Raw genomic sequence first — 27292 nt, 5'->3', positions numbered from 1 at the left:
CGATGGATTTGCTCTTCAGTGTTTGGACTCTCAGTAGAGATTTTTAAACCACACTGAACTGAGCTAAACTGAACTGAACTTAAACACTACAAACTGAACTACACTGTTCCTATTTACTATGACCTTTTATGTGAAGCTGCTTTGACACAATCTACATTGTATAAGCGCTATACAAATAAAGGTCAATTGAATTGAATATTTTGATGTCCAATAATCAAATGACTTTGATATTTTGATGATTTTGGGTACAACATACATCACATTAGGTACAAACATTACATTAGGTAACATTAGGTACAAACCAACATCACATTGACTTTAAAAAATTTATTCATCAGGTATGGCAACCAAAATCCAATGTCTGATAGATGACATAGTGATAATGTCCATACAACGTCAAGCTGTAACATCATTAGACGTTGATATTTGTTTGTTTTTAGGTTGCATTGGAAAGTGACTAAAATCCAACATCTGTCCGATGTTAGACACTGTAGTTGGTCTGGTGCCACCCAAATTCCACCCAAACTGCAACGTCCCCAAGACGTTAGTGTACAACATCAATCTGACGTCATGTTGACATCTTGTGCCAGCTGGGATGTGACCCTTCGGAAATCTTTCTGATATGCTAATTTGTTGCCCAAGAATTTTTTCTTTTATTTATAAATGACGAAGAACAATGATGGAAGGTTTTTTATAACAACTTAAAGAGGATGTTCTACAAAAAGAAAACTTTCCTGACTAACCAACACAGGATGTTCTGGGAACAAACAACAAACCAACATTTGCAAAAAAGTTTAACTTTAAACATTAAAATCGATTTGACCTCAAACTTGTTATTGGTGTTTGCGTATAAATGTGTGTACCTGAGGATTTACTTGATGTAACTTGGCTGCGGGTAACTCTGTTGGCTCCTGCCTGCTCGGATGAAAAGGAAGAGGAGGATGAGGAAGAGGAAGAAGATGAGGAGGAAGACGAAGGCTGACTGTCTTCATCAACTTGTGCAACATTCGAATCTGGTGGGGGAAAAACATTGTTCTGTCAATAGATGGTTTTTGATTAGGCCTGTTACGGGCAGTTTTTAATAAAGTGAGCACATACTAATATTGTCATACAACTTTGAGGACTTTTGCGTGATTGATCTCTTTTAGCCTTTTTCTAGTTCTTAAATCAACAAGTACACAAATTCACTAGTCTAAATTCACTAGTATTATGATCACTGCCAATTTTATTGTTGCAAGGTCAAAAATCAATGCAAATCCAGGCTCCCATCATTAATTGCAACACATATAAAACTCTTACACACCTTGAGAGGATTTCCGTGTGCGGGTTTTTGCAGACACCAGCAAGGTTTTCTTTCCTGACTTCTGTTTTCCTTTGGGGCTGCAGAAACAAAACAAGTTTTGAAATGTTTCAAAAAAGTAATGAAAAAGGTGTGAACTTTGAATCATAAACAGGGAGTGTACATGTTTTACCTGTTGGGAGAGGAACTCTGTAATCTCTTGCTGCACATGAGCCTCTGTTGACTCCTCCGCTGATTCTGAACTGCAGATTTGTAGTCTGAGATGATGGGAATGATCTGATTCTCAAAGAACGCTGACAGGCTCAGAGTCATACTGTAGATCTGCACAACAAACAATAGTCAAACTGTCAGCTGTACTGCCTAAAACACTATCCATGAACCAAATGGCAACTACATTTATAAAGAATGCAAATATATCTACAGTACCTATATTTAACAGGTATAGCTAAGTGATGGGAATACTGGCACTATAAATAAATGGCGTTACTAACAGCAATACATTTTTCAGTAACGAGTAATCAAATGAATTACCGTTTTCCCTGTTACTGACAATGAAATACACGTTACTATAATTGAGCTCACTGATGCGCTTTTCATGCGAGCAGCAGCTCTTTCAGCCATAGTACCTCTCCCAGAGGTGGGTGTATGTGTCCAGGGCTGGAGTAAGACACATAACCAACCAGTGATGATGATTGGCGTGTCTGTGAATGTGATGTAACTGAGAATGTGATGATTGGCTTAGATAGAGTACATTTCCATCGATTGCCAATCAGTGCGGGTACACACACACACGCACGCACGCACGCACACCAATGACCAGAAGTCCGAACGATGGTAAATCCAACAAGTTTAAAGGTAGTATTAAAAAACGGGTAATATTTGCACTACTTTTCCTCGTTGAGGTGAAAAGCAGAATGTTTGTTTTATGCAACTTATGTCCAGGAAAAATGGACATAATCTTTGCATCTCACCTCGTCACATGCTGCCACATGATTAGTGGTTACACAGGTGATAATGTGAGCTCTGCTACCAAAGGAGGAGACAAACCATGACGTCAAAGCAAATATAACTTCCTTTTTCTCCACCGCAAACACTTTTTTACTCAGAATTTAACAAAATGATATCTAGATATATATTTGAGGACATGCTGCTGTTGTCTCTCACATTGTCTGTTAACAACAATAAAATAGTGTAGATAAGTGTACAATGATTTCTATTTATTTTATAGTCATTTGACAAATTAGTTTTTTCAAGTAATGCAATAGTTGCTTTAGCTGGTGATTAATTACTTTTATGATTATGTAACTCAGTTGCTATTTGTGAGAAGTAACTAGTAACTATAACTAATTACTCTTTTAAAGGAACATCCCCAACACTGGATATGACCATATGAGATCAAAAAATAAACCACAGACACTTGTTTGAAATGTTTCAGAAGGATATCACAAAGGCTGCAATTATATTAAATGTAATATACAATACACTCAAATAATAATGTGAAATTTGATGATGATATGATTAAAAATAAATATTTTAGTTCGTTTTTTAGAAATGTAATTATTTATGTGATGGTAAAGTTTCAGATGCCATTACTTCAGTCGTCAGTTTCACGTGATCCTTCAGAAATCATTTTAAGTGATCATTTATAAACATGGCGGAAGCACAAAACAGTTGCGTACACCACTTCCCACTTAAAAGTTGTGATCTATAATAAACAAACTTGACAGGAGAAAGTGAACAACTGTAAGTAAACATTTAACTTAAATATTGACTTGATCGAACCACTTTAAAATGACCATATGAGCCATAATCATTATTAAATAAATCAAAATATATTCTGGTGTACGTTTACTTTTTGGAAGGTTTCTATGCAAATTTGATAAATCAGACCAATTGCATTCAAAGTTTGAAAACGGTTTATTATTATTGGAAAGGGTTATTATCTTTTTCAGGATTCCTGAATTTAATAAATGAATGAACCATTCAAAAGAACAGCATTTATTCTAAATAAAAATCCTACTCATCGAAGACTTGGTCAGTTTATTCAATTGACTGAATTACTGAATAAATTCCTTTACAAAAGCATACATACCCCAAATGCCTGTGTGTATATGTATATATATACAATTGTATAATTGTGTGTTTATGGTAGAGGTAAAAAAAACAAACAATGGTGCCGGTCTTACCCGAGACTTCTTGTTGGGTGTGTAAGCCTTTGAATTACTGAAGATAAGCCGCACGTCTTTGGCAAACTCAATAGGATTTTCATAATTTCCACCTGTCAGGGTCTCAGAAACTGTGCCCAAATCCATAGGAGTGTCAATAATATCCCGATAATCCTGACACAGAGAAAGACAGATACATGAAATCCAAGTGACATGTCATGCTGAAGTGAGCAAACCAAAAGTACAAGGCGGCAAAAAAAAAGCGAGAGTGGAGTGAGGTACCGGGTACGTGAAGAGGTCGACCGGCTGGCGGAAAGGCTCTGAATCTGAGCTCACAATCATTCTCCTCACAAGATCTTTGCATTGTTTGTGCCAGGCGTTTATATCCAGGACAACTCCACGCTTCTGAGGTGTGCTATTTGACCTCTGCAAATAGTGGGACGGGTTAGAGAAAACACATTTGGGACTGTAACTCTTTCAGATTTCGAAGGTTAATTGTACATGTGTGTGCTTGAGTTCTCTCACCCTCTGACCAGTGGAGGTGCCAGGAGTGTCCGAGTCCACATCCACCGTCTCCTATTGAACAAACAGAGATAATGAAGAGCTTATTCCTTCATCTGTGTAACCCATTCACGTTCAAATGGAAATTCTGTCATCATTTACTTCACACACTTTGTTCTGTTGAGCACATAAAATATATTTATTTTGAAGTAAGTTAGTTTGGAAACCTGTAACCATTGACACCCATAGTAACAAAAAACTAATACTACTGAATTCAATGACTACAGGTTTCCAGTTTTCTTCAAATTATATATTTTATGTGTTCAACAGAATAAAGGGCTCTATTTTAATGATCTAGCCACAAAGTCTAAAGCATTAAGGGCGTGTCCGACTCCACTTCTGCTATAGAACTTTTTCTTGGAATGTAAAATTACCCATTATGCTTTGCGTGTATGCGCAAGGAGAATGCTAAGAACTTCCGGTCGTCAGCTGATGCGTGTAAACATTCACATTTGGACAGCTTTGAAACGATAGTTTTAATCTATTTTACCTGCATTTATCTTCTCTAAACTGATACTGTTGTCGATCAGCACTACCTCCTGGACTGATCATTTTAAAAATGTGACCTAATAAGATGGAAAACAACTGCTGTGAGGCATTTTCCCCTCGTTGTCAGACGGCACATTCTGCTGTTTAAATGAAGCCTCGTCATCGCTAAAGTGACCTGTACTGTCCCACTAGCACACTGATTTAATAACGGTGACAAAGTGAAAATAGTGAACTCTCCCTTTATAATGATATTTTGGGGTGAACTCTCCCTTTAATGTTTTTTTATAATAATATTTTGGGGTGAACTCTCCCTTTAATGTTTTTTTATCATAATATTTTGGGGTGAACTCTCCCTTTAATGTTTTTTATCATAATATTTTGGGGTGAACTCTCCCTTTAATGTTTTTTATCATAATAATATTTTGGGGTGAACTCTCCCTTTAATGTTTATCATAATAATATTTTGGGGTGAACTCTCCCTTTAATGTTTTTTATCATAATAATATTTTGGGGTGAACTCTCCCTTTAATGTTTTTTTATCATAATATTTTGGGGTGAACTCTCCCTTTAATGTTTATCATAATAATATTTTGGGGTGAACTCTCCCTTTAATGTTTATTATAATAATATTTTGGGGTGAACTCTCCCTTTAATGTTTATCATAATAATATTTTGGGGTGAACTCTCCCTTTAATGTTTTTATAATAATATTTGGGGTGAACTCTCCCTTAATGTTTTTTATAATAATATTTTGGGGTGAACTCTCCCTTTAATGTTTTATCATAATAATATTTTGGGGTGAACTCTCCCCTTAATGTTTTTTATAATAATATTTTGGGGTGAACTCTCCCTTTAATGTTTATCATACTAATATTTTGGGGTGAACTCTCCCCTTAATGTTTTTTATCATACTATTTTGGCGTGAACTCTCCCCTTAATGTTTTTTATAATAATATTTTGGGGTGAACTCTCCCCTTAATGTTTTATAATAATATTTTGGGGTGAACTCTCCCCTTTAATGTTTTTTTATCATAATATTTTGGGGTGAACTCTCCCTTTAATGTTTTTTATCATAATATTTTGGGGTGATCTCTCCCTTAATGTTTTTATAATAATATTTTGGGGTGAACTCTCCCTTAATGTTTTTATAATAATATTTTGGGGTGAACTCTCCCTTAATGTTTTTTATCATAATATTTTGGGGTGAACTCTCCCCTTAATGTTTTTATAATAATATTTTTGGGGTGAACTCTCCCTTTAATGTTTTTTATAATAATATTTTGGGGTGAACTCTCCCCTTAATGTTTTTATAATAGTATTTTGGGGTGAACTCTCCCCTTAATGTTTTTTATAATAATATTTTGGGGTGAACTCTCCCTTTAATGTTTTTTATCATAATAATATTTGGGGTGAACTCTCCCTTTAATGTTTATCATAATAATATTTTGGGGTGAACTCTCCCTTTAATGTTTATCATAATAATATTTTGGGGTGAACTCTCCCTTTAATGTTTTTATCATAATATTTTGGGGTGAACTCTCCCTTTAATGTTTTTTATCATAATATTTTGGGGTGAACTCTCCCTTTAATGTTTTTTATCATAATATTTTGGGGTGAACTCTCCCTTTAATGTTTATCATAATAATATTTTGGGGTGAACTCTCCCTTTAATGTTTTTTATCATAATATTTTGGGGTGAACTCTCCCTTTAATGTTTATCATAATAATATTTTGGGGTGAACTCTCCCTTTAATGTTTTTTATAATAATATTTTGGGGTGAACTCTCCCTTTAATGTTTTTTATCATAATAATATTTTGGGGTGAACTCTCCCTTTAATGTTTATCATAATAATATTTTGGGGGTGAACTCTCCCTGTAATGTTTATCATAATAATATTTTGGGGTGAACTCTCCCTTAATGTTGTATCATAATATTTTGGGGTGAACTCTCCCTTTAATGTGTTTTATCATAATATTTTGGGGTGAACTCTCCTTTAATGTTTTTATCATAATATTTTGGGGTGAACTCTCCCTTTACTGTTTTATCACAGAATATATTTGGGGTGAACTCTCCCTTTAATGGTATCATAATCATATTTTGGGTGAACTCTCCTTATTTATCATATATATTTTGGGGGAAACTATCCCTTCATGTTTATCATAAATAATATTTTGGGGTGGAACTCTCCCCTTATGGTTTTTTATAATAATATTTTGGTGTGAACTCTTCCCTTTATGTTTATTATACTAATATTTTGGGGGGTGCACTCTCCCTTTAATGTTTATCATAATAATATTTTGGGGTGAACTCTCCCTTTACTGTTTATCATAATAATATTTTGGGGTGAACTCTCCCCTTTAATGTTTTTATCAATAATATTTTGGGGTGAACTCTCCCTTTAATGTTTATCATAATAATATTTTGGGGTGAACTCTCCCTTTAATGGTTTATCATAGAATATTTTGGGGTGAACTCTCCCTTTAATGTTTTTTATAATAATATTTGGGGTGAACTCTTCCTTTAATGTTTTTTTATTATAAAACAGTAACATGATGTTGCTTTGTAATTAAATTATACTCTGAATAAGAAACTAAAACTGGCAAAAAATGTGTCCATCTATGCTCACAAAATCTATTACAATTGTTCTTTACACTTCTTTAAATACTTTATGACCTAAAGGTTTAAATTTGATTTGAAACCTTTATATAATTTGATTTGATGTTGTTTTTAAAATATTGCTTTTGTGTATTGCTTTTTTCCCCACAGTTGTTCTGGACCATACTTATTATGAAGCTCACAAACACAAAACACACACCACACAAACACACTCACACACACACACGACCTGACATAATTCAGACACACAAGCTCTCATTCTCACCTCTTCGTCTTCTTCACTGCTGAATTCAGACTTCATCTTATTGTAAAGATCCAGGATATCAGTACAGTTCTGATCCCTAAAGACACACATGAACAATGAGCAAATGACAATGGTAAATAAGTTCAATGGGTAATTAGAATTCTGATTTAAATGTGAAAGTAACTATTTTCTCTGACCTGATAAACCGCAGCAGGACATCGCTGACTGCTTTAGCTGCCGTGACGATGGGGCTCTGCGGTTCATTAAATGTTCGAGCATTGTGTTCAATGTAACGCACCTCCCACATGAGTGCAGAGATCCTCCTACACATGCAAACACGCATACATGTCAAATAAAAAACTGCCACATTTTTGTCAGGTGATGCGGTGTGTGTGGTCATTAGACTAAAGCACTGTATACCTGTAGAAACGGTGCACTAATCTTGTTCTGATGGTGCTGAGGTCAGTGAGATAGGCCACAACAGTGCAGTACAGCGGATATTCCCTCAAATTTACCGGATTGGAGAAAGCCTTTGCCACATCTGAACAGAATAGTAAAAAAAAAAAATAACATTTAAAAACAGTCATGATTAAACAACACATTTATCTGTTAAAGTTAAATTAGTAATTAATATACATTACTGTTTAAAGGTTGAGGTTTTTGGTCTAAACACAATATACAAAGAATCCTAATGTTTAATTATTTCAATGTATAATAATATTGCTTCCTGAACACAAAGTCAGCATATTAGAATGATGTCTGAATGATCATATGACACTGACGACTATATTAACGGATGCTAATAATTCTGCTTTGGCATCACTGGCAAAAATTATATTTTAAGATATATTAAACAGACACCAGTTACTTTAAATTGCAGTAACACTGCACAACTGGGGGGGTAAATGCTCCAACAATCTAAAAAGCAGATAATGGTGCACAATTCACTGCTTCTGAGTTTGTTGGACAGTCTTTCACTGCTAGTGAGAAAATGAAAGCCGTTTAATTCCATCTACAGCTCTCTCTTTCTCAATGTATACCTTTGAAATGCTGGCATGTTTGTAAGGTAACTTTTCCTCTCCTCTTGGTTGTTAAGCGTTCCTACACTGCGTCTATTATGCATTACCTAAGATGTCCGTTTCACTTACCGGTGGTGAGCAGTGCTAAGTTTTAGAGCCAATCGCAGACATTTCTGTTGAGCGGGTGAAGATGTTGACTAATAGTTGTAAGAACTCATTTGACAACGTTCAGAAAGCAAGCGGGATGATATTTACATGAGTTTATTTTCGATAAATGCTCATGCTGTCCTCTGCGCATTTATTTTGTTTGGTTTAAGAGTGTTTTTTTTGAGCAGGTAAAATTACAGGTGCAGTTAATATATCTGACTGCTTGTATTAAAGAACAAAATTGTATTACAAGTAATATATAAATATATTTATAGATTTAAAAAAAAAAATTCTTGCTGTGAAGAAAAAATATATATAATTGTGGATGGAAAGCATCGAATCGATGGTAATCATGACTGAACCGAACCATGAGACCAGTTAGGTTCACATCCCTAAACACAACTGCTTAGACTGTATTTTGTATGTGATACTACATTGAACTGTGATATTCATACAAAAACGTCATACAGAAGATATCATTATCACTAGATTTGATTTTAAAAGGGGTAACAAATCACTTTTTAAATGAGATTTTAACAGAGATCTTTGTGATGCACACGGTGGATAACAATAATGGCAACCATTAATTATAATGTAGGACAAATTGGTTCAGTTTATTAAATTCTCAAAATGTTTTCATCGTTTAGGTTTAAAATCTATATATGTTACCCTGAACCAGAAAACCACTATTATGTTGCATGAGTCTATTTTAAAAATAGTAAAAATACATTGAATAGGTCAAAATATTAAAGGAATTGTTACGCTAAAAACCATTAGAATATAAAAGTAGAGATCAAGTTCATGAAGACGTTTGTACGTTTTTTTTACTACTGTTAATATATCAAAGCTTAATTTGTGATCAGTAATGTGCATTGCTAAGAACTTAATTGGAAGACAATTTCTCTGTATTTAGATTTTTTGGGACCCTCAGATTCCGGATATTAAAATAGCTGTGTTGGACCTCAGCCAAATATTATCCAAATCCTAACAAGCCAAACCATCACTGCAAAGCGTACTACTTCAGCTTTTATTTGATGTATAATCTCAATTTATATCTCAGTTGAAACTCCTGACTGGTTTTGCGGTCTATCGCCACACTACTGTTACAAGTTTGAAGTATTTAACATTTTTTGATGAAGGTTTTTATTGGCATAAATACTACAGATAGTGATAAATGTCAATATGTTAGTTTTGTTACACCAGCAACTGAAACAACCTGAAGCTCACCATTTTCAATAAATCTCAGAAAGGGTTTTGGCTGGTTTGTGCGTGTATTTGTCATACCGAGTGTTAGCAGCTGATCTATGGCGGTGATGACTCTCTCACACTCTTCATCTCGTGTGTGCAGACCCCACTCTCCCTCCTGCGGGCTGTAAAGCAGTGCCTGGAGCTCGTCCTCTGTGACTGGAACGCTGTTCCCCAGTCTTCCTCTGGCAGTGGAGCTGCAGACAGTCCACACTGTTAGACCTGCCTGAACATGACTGCTGTAAATGTGTGGAGTAAATCGTGGTCAAGTACCTTCTTCAGTAATGGGCTCTATATCCCATGGACTCATCTTCTCTCTTTCTCCATTATCCCACCTGCAATACAGCATAGCCCAATGATGAGATATTCACTGTACTCTGTTCCCTGGTTAGGCAGAGATCAAAGTCATTTACTGTACCTGACAATGTAGCACTGAAAGAGGCTGTCTGGATATTCAGATTCAAATGGCTCCTGACACTCCAGTGAACCAACCACCACGCATCATCAATTATGCTCCTGAAACGCTGACCTGCGCACAAACACACAGCTGATATCACAAATGTGCTAATTTATGATCATTATAACCACACACGCATTAGTCTTCATCACAGCATTAATAACTTAATAACCTATGCTATTTGGTCACTAAGGCGTTCTGCAGATTTTATAGCACGTTGCTAATAAGTGTGCTCTCATTTCATTTCTTTACATATTAAAGAGCCCCTATTATGGGATTTGAAATGAGCTTCCATGCAGGTGTGTAAGACACAGCGCTAAGTGAATGAAAACATCCCAGCTGAAGATTAAATCTGAAAGTGCACCATTTAAAACTATTGATTCTTTAACAAAATAATTGACTCAGAGTCAAATAAATGAATCGTGTTGGGTTTGGATCTTTTGCCTGAACACGTCGATGTCGATATGGTACATCACCAAATATGTAGTACCGGATCCGGTAAAACGTGAACGCGCCTTTTCCCTTCAGTCACTACGAAGATGACGATCACTGACGGATAGAGATTAGGCTGCGGGGAAATGAAGGGTTAAAGTTCAATTTCAACAGTCTAGCCAACCTAGTGCTGTGTTCATTCCAGGCAATTTTCTAATGATTGATACAATAACCTAAGCTGCATCGCTGGACTCGTTGGCCATTTGCTATTGAAGGATCAGCAGAGACTATTATGTATGGGGACTTTGTCAGACCTTGACAGGGACTTTGTCAGTAATGGTTACAGTTCATATGGACCAGTTTCCTCTTCCTCCCGATCATAACATGTAAAGGTAATTAAAACGGTTGCCTCGTTTTCTGTATTTGCAAAATATGTATTTAATTGTGTGTTGTAACTTGTAATCGCTCTGCGCGGCTTGTAATCTCGTATCTATTATAGATCAGTGCTTGTACTGTATCTCTCAGGTTAAATCTTTATGGGCTATTTCACATATTGCATGCAAAACCACATTGAAAACGCGATGCGTGCTTCATCCTTTGCTAATTTAATGAGTTTATGAACTCGGGATCCTCTGGACATTTGTCTTTGCTATGGACACTATTCAACTTTCCTACACACGCGCGGTCAATTTTCAAAATAGTCCAACTTTTGCCATTGTGTGGATTAATACTGAATATGTGTCATTGTTATTACTTGGGTTTAGGGTTAAGAGTAGAGTAATATGCTGGTATTTAACTGCATTGCTTTATTGTATTCCTGCATTGGGCTCACACATACTCTGTGTTGAATACTTCATAACTGTACTGGACTTTTTACTTGCGCTGAACCCAGTCGACCAATCACAACAGACTGGGTCATCGGTAGGCCCACAAGGAATCTGCGTGCAGAATTCTGCAGGTTTTCCGCAGATTTCTAGCACATCAACAATTCTGTTTATTTACTTGTGTAAATGTGTGTAGATTTATATTTATTCAGTTTTTAAATTAATTTCAGCAATCTTATTGACTAATATGAAAATGTTAATATAATTTATTCACAATACAGTTTGTAAAGTTATATTTTCTGTCTTTTAGTAGAGATATTATATAGAAGACTTGCTTTGTTTACCAAATAAAGTCGATCTAATTGGATTTGCATTGTAAACATTAATTACAAGTTAAAAATATATTACTTTTTAGTTTATATATTAAGGTTTTAGTTATGATACTCCCAAAATCATTCCACATAAATCCACAGATTTTTAACAAAATCATCTGAGCAATCAGCGCAAATTAGTCTCACACTAAGGAGGGTTTGGGAACAAGTCGCTGAACAATACATATGGGAGTCGTTGGGATAATTAGGTTAAAATAAATGCATATAAGACAATGAAAGTGTTTTTTGATTTTGCATGCAAATCAGACTGCTGTTGGAGACCCCCCAAACCAAAATATGACATTTTTAATGCATAATAGGGGCTCTTTCAGTTGACCACTGTGCTGTACAACAAGACAAAAGGCAAAAAAATAAAAATAAAAATAACCAAAAAAATGCACTTTAAAATTAAGTATTAAAGGAGACCAAGTGTTTCTAGATAGTTTAAAGCAAGAGTAAGAAGATGTGAGTATAGCTTAGATTTAAAGTCATTTACAGAAGACGCAGGTCTCACAAACAAGAGAACGGGCCATAAACCTAGGACCGGCCACTGCAAATGCACGGTCACCCCTCAGCTTTAGGCTTGTTCTGGGTATGACAGAATAATGCTGTCTAAGGATGGCAAACATCTGGCTGCCTATTCACATTTATAGGATCTGATAAAGATACAGAACGCCAAACCATTTAAATACAGAAAAGATTTTGATTTCAACCAAATAAATAGAAGCGATTGTGTTCTTGCTTACAAACCCCAGTTAAAAATCTGGCAGTGGCACGCTCTGGATGGTTATTTACTACATAAATCTCCCCAAATCATCCCATATTTCACTGTTTTTTTCACTCACCTGTAGCCAGGCAGCAATCAGTGCATACTGTAAGCTCTCGGAGAAGTAATAGCACACTTCATCTCAACTAACCACAAGATTGTATTTCCATCTATAGCTATAGCAAAAACAAAGTTTGATATTAGGGAAAAAGTTTTGGGTGAAATTCAGCTCCTGGTCTGAGCAAAAGCTTCAGTGAAAAGCACAAACTCACCCAGGCTGCCAGTTGCGTTCTTTGGCCTCAATATAAAACTGTTGTAGCCACCAGAAAGTTCAATGACATCAGGCATGTCATGATACCTAAAGAAAGACAGTTAGCATTAATATCCCCACAATCATGATCAAAAACTATCCATATTTTCTATTTATTCATATTTTCCCAGCAACAAGTTTATATTGTGCAAATTATAAGCAAATCTTATAATTTTTTTGGCCTGCAAAAGAATGCGTACTTCAAGCTGAAGGATTCGTTGGTCATTTTCCCTGAGGTGAGATCCAGGATGGCCAGTTTGAGGGCAGCACAGAGTGGGTGGCCCGACTTCATATTTAATACCTACTACTTTTACAGACTCCTGATCCTGAGGACAACACACAAACAACACAAATCTCATGTTGCTGCTGATGTGGCTTGAGAATTAGGTGTAATGCAAACCAGATTATCCATAATAACAACTGAAAATTGTGATGTGCCAAAAAAAAGCCCCCCTTTACCCTGAGATCCAGGCGGTTCCAGGGCTGTTTTTGAGGATTAATGCTATAGGCTTTGGCACGACTGACGGCTCGGACATAAGCTTGATGACCCTGACGGAAATATATTAACTACAAAAAGACACAAAGAGAGAGAGAGAGAGGAGAAGAGAGAGAGAGATGCAGACAGATGTATATGTAAAATGCAAATCCTCATATTTACTTAAAGCATTATGTTGTGCACGTCTACCTTTTAAGAAAGAAACTCACCTCATCTCCCATTTGAGGTACGAAAGGTGATCGTCTTGGGATCGTTTCCATGATCCAAGAAGGGGGCAACCATTCTTCTAATTCTCCAGCAGGCACAGACTAAACAAACACACATTACTACAAAAGAAAAAAACATATGGATGAATAAATGATGGATGAATGCTCACCCTCTGTTTAGTCTGTTTAGGTTTCTTCTTCTTTTCAGCTTGTTTAGTGGTCTGCTCAGCTTCCCCTTCACCCTGTCCTGTTCCCTCCTCATCCTCAGAGCTACTGCTAACAGCCACACGGGCCTGCCTTCTGGTTGTTCGCTTTGGTGGCTGGAGGTTGATTCCTGCGTCTGCCGTCCAATCAGAATACTCACTAGAAGAGTCGCTGTAATAAAATATTAACAAGAGACAAACAGCAACATTCGTCATTTAAAAAAAAACAACAACATGCAAATCACAAACAAATCATGAACGTTATGCAAATCAGGAACACTGATGCTCTTAAGTCCAACTTTTGAGCTAAAGGCTAACCTAACTTTAACCAAAAATAAATCAAAACAAACCGTCGACACCTTATATAGATTCCAAATGGAATAATTCTACACAGAGTATTAACGCTTTGAATGATTTTCTGCACAAAACAGTGATTTATATTAATGGTATGAACACACAAAGCTGCTTTCACTTTAATGCCCTGTGCATGGAGAATGACTCTGAAGAGTTTACTTTCACTTTAAACCGAGTGTGTTCATGTGAGGACTCAGTAGCACAGGCATTTCTACACTAGAGATGAGTAATTGACTGTAGGAACTTCTCATGTACATTTTGTCAGTAAAGCCAGTTGTGTAATCAGTAGTAAATCATGCTTTCAGATAGAGCAGCACTGCGCAGAGTTCACCAACAAGCTATGCAATATCACATTCACTATCACAGATGATTTATCGCACAATAATGAAAGCAAAGATCATCTTTTTGTGATAACTGAAGAATCTAAGGATTTCTAAAAACTTGTAGCAAACCTAGGTGTGTGGTGCTTTAAGAAAGCAATCATTCAATTGTGTTGTGTTTTATTTTCAATTGTTTATATTAATTTATTTATTCATTTTCTTTTTGGCTTAGTCCCTTTATTAATCTGGGGTCACCACAGCAGAATGAACCGCCAACTTATCCAGCACATGTTTTACGCAGCGGATGCCCTTCCAGCTGCAACCCAACACTGGGAAATACCCACACACTCTTGCATTCACACACATGCACTATGGCCAATTTAGCTTATTCAATTCACCTATAGCACATGTCTTTGGACAGTGGGGGAAACCGGAGCACCCGGAGGAAACCCCACCAACACGGGGAGAAAATGCATGTTTATATTCATTTATTCTTTATTTAATTATTTTATTTAATTGTATGATCATTAATCATTATATAATTATTTTATTGATCCTTAGTTAATGATTTGATTTTTATTATTGATTATTTTTGTCATTTGTTTTCATATTTTATTATTACTATTTTACTATAATTATTGCTCTTTTAAACTTAACACTGTGTGGATTCAAGTGGCAATTGTTTTCTTGAGTAAGAGATAAGAGAATGTCTCAGTTTCAAGGCCTGTATTGTCTCTGGACAATGTTGTGAAGCAGTCATTTTCCATTGCTGTTGCTTGTGGTATAATAGCACAGATTTTTCGTGGTCAGACGAAGCATGAGTGCACACCGGAACACATGCAACTAAGATTACTCAAACCCTTCTCAGTTATTATCATCACTTCGTCTTCTGCTCTTCTCTCGCTTCTTCCAAAGACAACTCCTATATTGATAGTAGACTGTTAATTCAGTTGAATACTGGTTAACAGGTTTGGGTATTGGCAACTCTGCTGACTTGTGGTCCAGATACCTGGAGAAACTGAGGGTGCTTTCACACCTGTGGATCGATTCTTTTTTTCCGAAACAGGGATTAAAATTGTTACAATTTGCTCTTCTTCTTGGTCCGGTTCGTTTTCATATGACAATGTTTCTAAATGGACCAAAAGAGCTAAAACAAGTCACATACGAGTAAATTCTCCACACATTGGTTAGAGTTTCATGCTTTATTTTGCAGAGTCATGCTCAGCTGTCATGCGTCCTTATTTTAATTTATGACGATGAGCAATAAAACATAAACGAAAAGCTGCGCTTTAATTTTGAATGGTGACACCAGCAGACATAGTCACCAAATATAAATCAGAGGAAAGATTTTCTCATAGCCATTGGCTTTTGCATTATAGGCTTTACATTATAGAGAGAAAAACAGATAAACTAAGACAGCATTTGGGTAAATTTTCCTAATGGATAAACATCTCTCGTAATAATTCAGCATGCTTTCACTTTCGTATTTGACACGAAATGGACATTTACCAGTAGGAATGATGACATTCCGCCCTACTCATAATTCTGTCTTCATATAGCCATATATATGCCTATTACATATCCATAATACACTGGTTCAGATTGTATTGCTTTCTCACTACAATTGATCTGCTCCAGACTCAGAGTTTGTTTGAATTGAGCTGAGAACACCTCATTAAGGCGATCTTGGACTGATTGTTTTGGTGTGGATCCGAGCACAGTTGCTGGATTCACATATGCCAAACGAACCGCGCTAACTGGGGAAACGAGCCAGGTTCCGAACCAAAAGTCTAGATGTGAAAGCACCCTCATATTTCCTGAAACGATCTGGTGTCCAAGGCTGAATCTTATTTATCTGGCGTGGAGAATGTGATCAAATATAACGACAGGTGTTTGCGCAGGTTCCCAGTGAACTTCAGCTCTGTTTTACTGCTACATCTGAAAGCATGTGAAAATACCACATTTAATAAAGTTTTTACTTCAAACTCAATTCATAACTTCTTTAGAGTTTGAAATAAAACTCTTCTGTGAAAAAGAAAAGCTTCATGTGTTTATTAGTCATGTTGAATCAATGAAAGCAGTTAAATCTTCAGCAGCTCTAGAAATTTCCAGTTTGTTCTTTGAGGCAAATTTGGAGGTTTTTGAGAGTTTGCTCTGGCTATACTGATGATTTACTCTGAAATCAAAATTTTTAGAAAAATAAATCTTATTGTCAGTTTCATTTAGATTCATCCCCCTGCCCTATTCTACACAAAAAATTATTTGAACCTCTATAAATATAAAACCTATACTGAAAATTTATAAACAACTTTGAAAAATAAATACTGACGTAATCATTTCTTAACTATTAATTGCTAAATCTATTACACCCTGTCCTAATCACCAGTAATAATTTTGTGAAATATTTTAACTATTTTGAAACTGAACCTGGAGCTGCTGTCATTCTCCCACTGAGTTTCCCCCTCAGACGTCCCATCACTGTTCTCATTCTGGTCTTCCTCCTGCTGTACACAAACATTAAAAAAATAAAAGAAACATTTAATTATGCATTTCAAAACTGATACAGATTTTTTTATCTCAATGGTTTTATTGGTCTTTTGTATGACAATACAAATTAAATGTTAAGAGGTAAACAGTAATACATTATCTATTGTTAATCCTATCCCCTAACCTCTCTCTAACTTAATTAACAAAACAATAATAAATGAATAAACATATACATACTAGTGGTGGGCCATTATCGGCGTTAACATGCTGCGTTAATGCGAGTGTCTTATCACGCGATTAAAAAAAAAAAACAGCGTTAATCTATTCTCAAAGTTAAGTTGGGAACTGGGTCTATTCTACGCAAGCTATGATGACTTTCACCTTGATATTTTAGCGTAGGTGTATACCTGACCGGTGAGCCGTCTGACAAAAAAAGTGCCCTTCTGAATCAAATCAGCAGGATGCCTGACTTTAACTGCAGTTCGGTGGTTTCACTCTAACTCACTTTCATTCATGCCCCTGTGACAAACTGGGGTATTAGACGCAAATAAGGAGTAAGGACTGGTGAGAGAGTTATGGAATTTAGTAACGCATGCTTAATGGAAAGAAAAAACCTCCGCATTTCGCAATGTGTGGTTGTGTATGCGGTCCTTTACTGACTGCCGTCTGCGTGTGGATATTGTCAAAAATATGGCGAAAAGTCCAACATGACGATAATAGTTTGATTGCGATGTTTACTTTAATAATGCCGCTAATATATGCATATTCCACATGTCTTAATTCCATTTCTGTTTAGTTCAGTTATGACTTAAGTCGGATTAAGGTCATCAAAAAAATAAAAAATAAATAAATGAATAATCGCTTTTTTGAGCTTATGTAGGCCTGCAGTTCAAAATTCATGTTTACTGAATAAACAGTTTTTATTAATATTAATAAACATAATTTATCACCAATTATCATAGTAGAACAGTTTCTCAAGCAGTTTGTGATGCATTTTGGAAACAGAAGATGAGGCCCTGGTGTAATGCGCCGCCTGGCTTAAGAAACCCGTTCTCAAAGACTTATTATTTGGGTAGCACACATATTCTGAATGCCTTCTGCAGAATTCAAATGATCCATTTTAATCTAGGTTAATTACGAGATTATTCTAGATTTAAAAAATTAATCTATGCCCACCTATAATACATACATAAATACCAAATAAATACATAAGTATAGGACATCAGAAAATAACTGGATACAGATGGGAAAAAAAAAATAAATAATTAAAAAAAACCTTCTAATAAAATGGTAAATGTTACAGGTTGCCAGTAACAGGTGTAATAGGCAGGCCTTTGATGTAGTCAAGAAAGGAATCCCAAGTCTTATAAAAAGGAATCTAGTGAGCTAGAGTGTAAACATCTCAGTTTTTCCAAGTCTGATATAGTAAAATTGTCCTGTCCTTGTCATGTGCAGGGGGGGTGGGCTTCCACTTTAGAAGTATAAAGATTTGAACAATATTAAATGTCTATATTGGTGGTCTCTATTAGATGAGCAAGATTGATCTTACCTCTGCTTCACTTTCAGATTCGACCTCGGTTTCTTCACTACGGTTAAAGGACTGAACACTTCCACTGCGCCTCCTGGTTCGAGTCGAGCGGGTCTGATATGCATGTTTTTTTTGCTGAGCCTTGCGCTGTGGTCTCCGTAACGTGCGAACGTTGTCACCTGGCTGACTCTGATGATACAGAGGGAAATAGTGAGAAGCGTAGAAGTCATGTAGATAGTACAAATGAAAAGTAATTGTGTCTTTGAAAATATTCTGTGGACAGTAAGAGGTCTTGATGTCAAAGAGGTTAAGAACTACTTGCTTCAGACAATAAGGAGTTTATTTAACAGCAGGAGTGGGTAGGAAAAGAGAGATGCATCTTTGTGTGCATGCATATGATGTGTATGATACTCACTCCTGCTGAGGGCACAGATTTTCTCTTCTTCTCAATGATATAGTAAGAGCGTTCCACCTCTCCTTTAGCAAGCCTACAGTCTTCCATCACCCTAAACATACACAAAGTAAAAAGACAGTGTTTGAGAGCACAGAGTTTTGAGTCACTGAAGGATATTTAAATGGAAAATTTTAAGTATGGTAAAATGGTACAGGCCTTAAACCACTTAATGTTGTAAAGAAGGGTATTTAAGATTGGTTTAATAAAGCAGACAATTTACAACTATTATTTTAACAACTCTAATTTACCAACTATGAACTTGTCATGCTTCTACCTGAAAATGCCAGCCTGTACTTCATTAACTACCACTCTGCGACTCCAGGCCAGCAGGTCTCTCTCAGTGGCCATCTGACTGCGAGGGGCATTGTTGTGCATCTGCCGTACACCCTCCACTTGTCCACTACGCCTCAGGCCGACATTAGGGGGTGACAGAGGACCACCTGCCACCTCAGCACCTACCGAGCAACAGCTTTAAATGTCACAGCCTCTAAACCAACAGCTTTTAAACAAGTCACCATTAAGCTTAAACAGAGGTCAGTGTCAAAAAGTACCTTAAAGTACCTGTGAAATTCTTTTTATGTTAGTATCAGTATATTAGTCTTTAGGATATACACTCACCACCGTCACTCTATTAAGTACACCTTACTAGCACCAGGTTGGATCCCCTTTTGCCTTCAGAACTGCCTTAATCCTTCATGGCATAGCTTCAACAAGGTACTGGAAATATTCCTCAGAGATTTTGGTCCATATTGACATGATAGCATCACGCAGTTGCTGCAGATTTGTCAGCTGCACATTTATAATGCGAATCTCCTGTTCCACTACATCCCAAAGGTGCTCTATTGGATTAAGGACTGGTGACTGTGGAGGCCATTTCAATGCAGTGAACTCATTGTCATGTTCAAGAACCAGTCTGAGATGATTCGCGCTTTATGACATGCGCATTATGCTGCTGGAAGTAGCCATCAGAAGATGGGTACACTGTGGTCATAAAGGGATGGACATGGTCAGCAACATTACTCAGGTAGGCTGTGGTGTTAACACGATGCTCAATTAGTAATCAGAAAGTGTGCCAAGAAAATATCCCCCACACCATTACACCACCACCACCAGCCTGAACCATTGATACAAGGCAGGATGGAGCCATGCTTTCATGTTGTTGATGCCAAATTCTGACCCTACCATCCAAATGTCACAGCAGAAATCGAGACTCATCAGACCAGGCAACATTTTTTCCAATCTTCTATTGTCCAATTTTGGTGAGTCTGAGCAACTTGTAGCTTCAATTTCCTGTTCGTAGCTGACAGGAGTGGCATGCTGGCAGGAGTTGTGTGTTCAGAGATGCTCTTCTGCATCTTCTTTGGTTTAACGAGTGGTTATTTGAGATACTGTTGCCTTTCTATCAGCTGGAGCCAGTCTGCCCATTCTCCTCTGACATCAAGGCATTTGTGCCCACAGAACTGCCACTCACTGGATGTTTTCTCTCTTTTTGGACCATTCTTTGTTAACCCTAGAGACGGTTGTGCATGAAAATCCCAGTAGATCAGCAGTTTCTGAAATACTCTGACCAGCCCGTGTGGCACCAACAACCATGCCATGTTCAAAGTGACTTAAATCACCTTTCTTCCCCATTCTGACACTCGTTTGAACTGCAGCATATTGTCTTGACCATGTCTACATGTCTAAATGCATTGAGTTGCTGCCATGTGATTGGCTTATTAGAAATGTGCGTTAACGAGCAGTTAACAGGTGTACCTAATAAAGTGTCCGGTGAGTGTAAATTAGCTAGTGTGCTCCAAAACAGTGACAAATTTTGCAAAAAGATAGAAACACAAAGCTTGCAGTTTGTCACGTCCACCTAAATAAATTAACTATTTCACCTCGTACTTCAGTTTCTCATCAAATCTTTTGACCAATCAAATTGCTCTGTAGTAATTGACATGTCCACCCCTTCAAGACACTTCTCATTTGCTTTTCATTTGATGTGCTTGAGCTAGGGCTGCTCGATTATGGGAAAAATCATAATCACAATTATTTTGGTCATAATTGTAATCATGATATTCAAAACGATCATCAGTTGAAGTCAATTATATTCGCTCTCCTGTGAATTTTTATTTATTATATATATATATATATAATATATCTAATATATATATATATATATATATATATATATATATATATATTTCCCAAATTATGTTTAAGAGGAATTTTTCACATTATTTCCTATAATATTTTTTCTTCTGGAGAAAGGCTTATTTGTTTTATTTTGGCTAGAATAAAAGCCGTTTTTAATATTTTGAGACCTGTTTTAAGGTCAATATTATTAGCCCCTTTAAGCAATATGTATTTTTGAATGTCTGCAGAAGAAACTACTGGTATACAATGATTTGCCCAATTACACTAATTAAGCCTTTCAATGTCACTTTAAGCTGAATACTAGTATCTTGAAAAATCTAGTAAAATATAATATACTTTACATCGTAGCAAAGATAAAAGAAACCAGTTATAAGAAATTAGTTATTAAATCTGTTATGTTTAAATATGGCTTGAAAATAAATCATTAAATCATTAAACGCTGACACAAATGTGCATGTATTTGACCATTAAAGCGCTCGCATTAAGATGGTGTTAGATGTGTGTGCTCCGCTCGTCTCCGAGGATAAGCGCACACACACACACAGAAGCATGTGGTCTCGTTCGCGCTTTTAAACAAGAATGATTCGAATGTACATCAATGAATGATGTGCATCCCGTGCTGCAAACGTTACAGTACATGCTTTAATGCTGTAATGTTCACATGGAACTGAGGTGGAAAGGGGGCAGTATATGATGCAATAATCGTTTATCTCGATTAATGTTTTTTTATAATCGTTAGAAGCCAAAACCGAAATCGGATTTGATTAATTGCACAGCCCTAGCTTGAGCTCAACCAATCTCACTGGTAGAGATGAGATAAAAATGAATGCTATTGGCTGTTTTCTACCCCCCTGTGGTACCACCCTGTCTTCCTGTTTTAGTTGAGATTGTCACACATCGAATAAAAAAAAAAGAGACTTCACTGTAGCTTTAAAATCATGTAAGTACAGAAACCATTACACTGTTTTCATTTCTTCCTTTCAGTGTGTAATAATTTTACAATAATAAAACATGTTGTAGAATATGTCAACTGTGGGTTTTTCCTCACCTGCAGGATTTCCCTGGTTGACTTGCTCATCCTGCTGGTGCTGGAGCTGCCGAATCAGGTCGTCCAATGGGCTTTCTTCCTGAGACTCATCTGCTGTTTGCTGGCCAATCACCTGCTCAACCACTTCACCATCACCTAAAAAGTACAAAAATACCCTCTCAAAAATCCATTTACACTAAAGCCTAGATGAGTCTTGTAATAAAAAGAGGACTACACATGATCTAACAGTAAGAACAGGCAGCTTTCCTGAACTCTGGTGAAGTTATCACTTTCATACCATAAAACAGAAAACAAATTTGTGCTTAAAAGGTGTGTTTGACTGCTCCACAAGACATGACAAGCACAATTGTTTATCTGTTGTGTCTAGTACTGGGAGGCACCATTAAAACACATTTGAATGTAATCCCAACCATAGGTTTTAAAGGTAAACGCAGGGCAACATGGAAATTTATTCCGTTAACATCACATTCATTTTAGGAAGCAAAACTACTTAAATACTATAATAAACTTATACTCCTAATAATATTCACATCACTTAAAAACATTGTAATATAACTGCATTTTAAAGGATCATGAAACCTGTGGACAGTCATATATATGTCCCACGTTGTTAAAAACACTATTAGGACACATATATTCAGCTATTGGTTGTTAATTAGTTGTTTTTGTGGATTTGACACTCATCGTTTAATATTTTTTAAGGTTGCAGTTCTAGTCGATGTTGATTGTCTCTACGGATTGGTAGGTGTGTGTGATCAGTGTTAGTTGTGTTTCGTCAGATGGCAAAGCTAGTTAGTATCGTCAGCAGTTCTCTTTCAGTTTTTAAAGACATAAGTCAAAATGATTTAGTTACTAAGTTTACAGTAATATCACTACAATATTATGGACTGAAAGATCCTCCACTTTCACACAGCTCTCAGACCTGCTGCAAATGCTGCTCTCCGAACCACTGTTTATCTGCATCTGTGTTTGTGTTGCCAGTGTAAAAATCAGCTGTTGTGCACTTATTGAAACACGCCTTTTCATGGCAACCCTTCCCTCTTTCGGCACTCGACACTCCCACCTAAATAAAGCTCACCCACCTTCCTTACTTTTTTCAAACTATGTGAAAAAACATGCTAAAACGGGGGGATCATGACCCTTTAAAATAACACTTATTTTCATAAGTATGTAATGTTGTTATAATTAGTTAATTTACCAGGATTAAACTAAACTCATTTAATATGAAGATATGAAGTAGACGGCAGTAGGTTTACTTGGACTGCTGTCACTTTCAGATTAAACGCACTACGAAAAAAAAAAGCAATTTATTATTATATTATTATTATTATTATATTAACTGTTTACATTTACTTAAAGGGGATAATTCACCCAAAAATTTATATTCTGTCATTGTTTACTCACCCTTCATTTGTTTGAGTTTCTTACCTCTTTTGAACACAAATAAGCTGGAAACCTGTAACCATTGACTTATGAGTATTTGATTGTATGACTTATGAGTATTTGAAAGAAACTCAAGATTTGCAACTAAGCATTTTTGGGTGAACTATCCCTTTAAGACACAACCAACTAAACTTATTAGGATAAACAATATGCATAATTCGAGTACAAGATAACACATGAATAAATCCTGAACAAAACAGAAGTATGTTCACAAAGATAATACAACTTTTAGGTTAACTTACTGATTTTTAAAAGCTGTAAAACTTTTCATATTCTACAATCTTACTCATTGTTTGCATTTGGGTTCTGTTTTATTGTGCCCATGTGTACCAGAAATGTAAATATTAAAAAGAAGATAATAATAACAATACCTAACATACAAAATGTAAACTAAAAATGCAGGAAGGCTTTCCAGAAGGCTTTATTTGTTTTTAGTCATGTGCGCCTGATCATTTTACCATTAGCCATGTATCCCAGCTGGGGCACGAGCTGCTCCTCTTTGCAGTTTTCTCTGCCTGGCACCAGGCGCTGGCATCGAGGAGGGTGGGGGTTTCCATCCACGTCCACCAGGAAAGGCGGAGGCATAAGATGCGGTGCCTGCTGCGTCTGCTCATCTAGAACAAAGTTATTGGAGTCCCGGATCAACGGCCGGAAATCCGTGTGGAAGAACATTTGGTCTGGAATCTGAAAGCAGAGCAAAGCGCTGGAATGTGAACATGTGTGGTTTCAATCAACTGTACTTAATGCCACACATCTGAAACACACACACTCACCATTTCATAAGGCTGACTGCACCCAAAGCCGAAGATGAGAAGATGACCATGCGAGTCTGTGCAGGCGAAGTGCTGCCCATCCACTGAAAACTTACAATCAAACACAGCACCATGACCCTGACCCTCGATCTGGCAGAGGAAAAAGAAAAGGGAGATGAATGCAGGACTTAGATTAACAGCCAGACTGTAGCATAAACGACGGAGCAAAAACATGGGCTCTGAAAGATTATTTCTTGTTCTTCAAAGATGTCTGCATTTATTTTTTATTTGATGAAAAATATATAGTTAAAAGCAAATGTTGTGAAATCCTATAATAATTTTAATTGTTTTCTGGTTTAATATTTTAATTCATTTTAGTTGCAGAATTTTAAAAAGCAATTGTTCCAGTGTTTAGTTTTGCGTGACCTTTCAAAAAATATTCTAGCATGCCATTTTGATGATCAAAAAATAAATAAATAAAAATTTTAAATGTTGAAAAAAACTGTCCTGTGGGCTGTTCCATAAACCAAGCTCAGAGAAAAAGCCAGGCTTATTTTGGTAAGTCAGGTTTATTAATGGCAGATTCGGTTTCATAAATCAAATTTACGATAGTTCAAACTCAGTTACTCTGGTAAATTATGCTGGGAAGCTAGCCTGGTTAATTCTCAGGCTAAATCTTAAGTTCAAGCTTAATCAAAGTAATGTTAACATTCACCAGCCATAATTTGATGGCATTTTAATGAACTTAATCTCTTAATAATGATTAAAACTTTATAGTCACTTAATTGTAAATATATATACACCAACGTCTTTTAGAATAGAACGATAATTTATTTAAAGTCAAACAAGTTATTCCAAACAAAATTTTTACATTGTTTTAATGTTTATGTAGATTTTTTTTTCTCGTTTATTAAAATTGTATTTAATACTTTCCCTCAAAATATTAATTTGGGTGCACTAATTTTTGGACTGTGATTTTCAGTTTATTTTTGTTAGATTAGTTCCAAATTTTGCTTTGGTACTGAATAATCTAATGTATATGCAGAAATATATTATAAAGCATCCTGTAGAAATATTAATTTAAAATAGAGTTCTGTGAGGGGTGTACTTATATCTCATAATATATTGAGAATTACAAAAATTTTATAATTAAAATAATATTAGGAAAGCACTGACTGATATAAAGAAGTAGACTACATTTTGTAAAGAAATCAAAAAAGCATCAAACCCTGAGTGGAATAATCGGAGACTGATTGGGCCGAGCAGAAGCCTCACTTTAGTACAAAGATATTTTCCCATGAGGTGCGGGAAACACACTTGTCAAAGGGAAAGCAGTAATTTGCAGCGGTTTCGGGAGCAAATTAATATCCTGCAGCTTGTGAGTACACAGTTCTTTGTTGCCATTATTTTAAACTTAATGTGCTGACATTAAGCACATTTTGTTTGTTACAGTTAGTCTGCAATGCATTAAAACTTTTTCTTGCAAAATTGGCAGTAAGCGCGTATTCTCTCTCAAGCACAATTTCACTGTATTGTAACAAATATTTAACCCAACGTTAATAGGCCCAAATAATGGCCTATATTTTAAAATGTATTGCTACATATGTAATCTATTGAGACTATCTGCAAGTTCCTGTCGGTATTCTCTTTGCTTTGTTGCAAGCTTAGTTTTTGATTATTATGTTTAAATACAAATCTAAAAACACATGTGACTCACTCGCTGTGAACATAGCGGTCTCATTTCAGAGCTCTTTCAGTTCTCCTAGTTTCCATGGTGGCAAACAACATAATAGATGCATCTATGCTTGACCTTTAAAGTTTCACGACAGTAACATGCATGAGCAGTTTATTTTAGTCTAGATTATTTAAACTGAACTAAGATTAGTTAGATCAAATGATCTTCAACTTGCTGTTATGGAACCAATTTAAGAGTGGATGTTTAGTTTGGCTCATTGAAGTCAGGTTTTTTTACTTTAATCCCTGCTTTTCTAAACGACTTTTATGAAACAGCCCCCTGGTTAATTTTCTTAGGAAAACAACAGATTATTTGATATAGAAACTATTTCTGTAACATTCTTTGTTACTACCATTAATATAAATTGTATGCTCCTTACCGAATATATTCATTTCTTGGAAAAACAAAATCTCACAAGACCTGTTCCTCTGAATAGTCTAATCCACAACTACTTAAAATGAGGGACTTTTAAAATAAAACCACAGATTTGTCAAACAATCTCACCATATTGAAAAAGTTTTTAATCTTCTGGCCTTTGCTAAGGTCCCACACGTAGATGTTACCATCATGACCAGCTGATAGCAAAATCCTTGAATCAAAGGGGTGTGCTTCCAAGACAAACACCTCATCATCGTGACCCTGCAGACAGACAAACAACTCTATCGATGAATTACACATAATGGGCAGCAACACAGGAAAAGCTCTCCCTCAGAAATACAAATGCACAGGAACAGACAGCATTCTGAATCACACACACACACACGTACCGACAGCACATGTAGTAATTGGCCATTTGTTGAGTTCCAGACTTTGAGGAGGCAGTTTGAAACGGCGGTGATGATGGAACGGTCGCAACGATCCCACGCGACCATGGTCACCACCAACTTAGTGGATTTATCATCGCCTGATATCACAGCACTCCTGTGAACACATATGTCAACACGGATATAAAAAAAAAACACAATACACAACTACAAGTGATGGTAACAAAATTAGATTAAACTGTGCTGATCTCACAATTAACCTATTAGCATAGACTGACCCTGGTAATCTGGTGGTCATGTCCAGTACAGTGCTCTTCCATTCCTGCTGTTGATAGTGCCATATCCGCGCCGTACCATCCCGACTACCACTCACAAACCTGAGACTGGAGGCAGCAAACACACAAGCAGTAATGAT

General features: G+C 36.2%; 1 protein-coding gene across 1 annotated transcript in view; it reads right to left on the bottom strand.

Moving 5' to 3' along the window:
• The window catches only part of LOC130229053 (bromodomain and WD repeat-containing protein 3-like), a 37182-nt gene that overhangs the window by 3140 nt on the left and 6750 nt on the right, over positions 1-27292 (bottom strand). Inside the window, 31 exon segments of the mRNA XM_056457646.1 lie at positions 864-1013; positions 1304-1380; positions 1473-1621; positions 3487-3639; positions 3748-3891; positions 3991-4041; positions 7399-7474; positions 7575-7700; positions 7798-7918; positions 9828-9963; positions 9966-9985; positions 10062-10123; positions 10207-10279; positions 10282-10312; positions 12907-12966; positions 12969-12996; positions 13149-13210; positions 13212-13274; positions 13408-13515; positions 13654-13752; positions 13821-14025; positions 16955-17031; positions 18564-18731; positions 18958-19048; positions 19271-19451; positions 22184-22318; positions 24085-24310; positions 24400-24528; positions 26618-26752; positions 26881-27034; positions 27156-27260. Coding sequence (XP_056313621.1) covers positions 864-1013; positions 1304-1380; positions 1473-1621; positions 3487-3639; positions 3748-3891; positions 3991-4041; positions 7399-7474; positions 7575-7700; positions 7798-7918; positions 9828-9963; positions 9966-9985; positions 10062-10123; positions 10207-10279; positions 10282-10312; positions 12907-12966; positions 12969-12996; positions 13149-13210; positions 13212-13274; positions 13408-13515; positions 13654-13752; positions 13821-14025; positions 16955-17031; positions 18564-18731; positions 18958-19048; positions 19271-19451; positions 22184-22318; positions 24085-24310; positions 24400-24528; positions 26618-26752; positions 26881-27034; positions 27156-27260 — 3395 coding nt within the window.

The sequence above is a fragment of the Danio aesculapii genome, chromosome 5 (assembly GCF_903798145.1).
Source record: "Danio aesculapii chromosome 5, fDanAes4.1, whole genome shotgun sequence".
Taxonomy (NCBI): Eukaryota; Metazoa; Chordata; class Actinopteri; order Cypriniformes; family Danionidae; genus Danio; species Danio aesculapii.
This window is presented reverse-complemented; position numbering and strand designations above follow the sequence as displayed.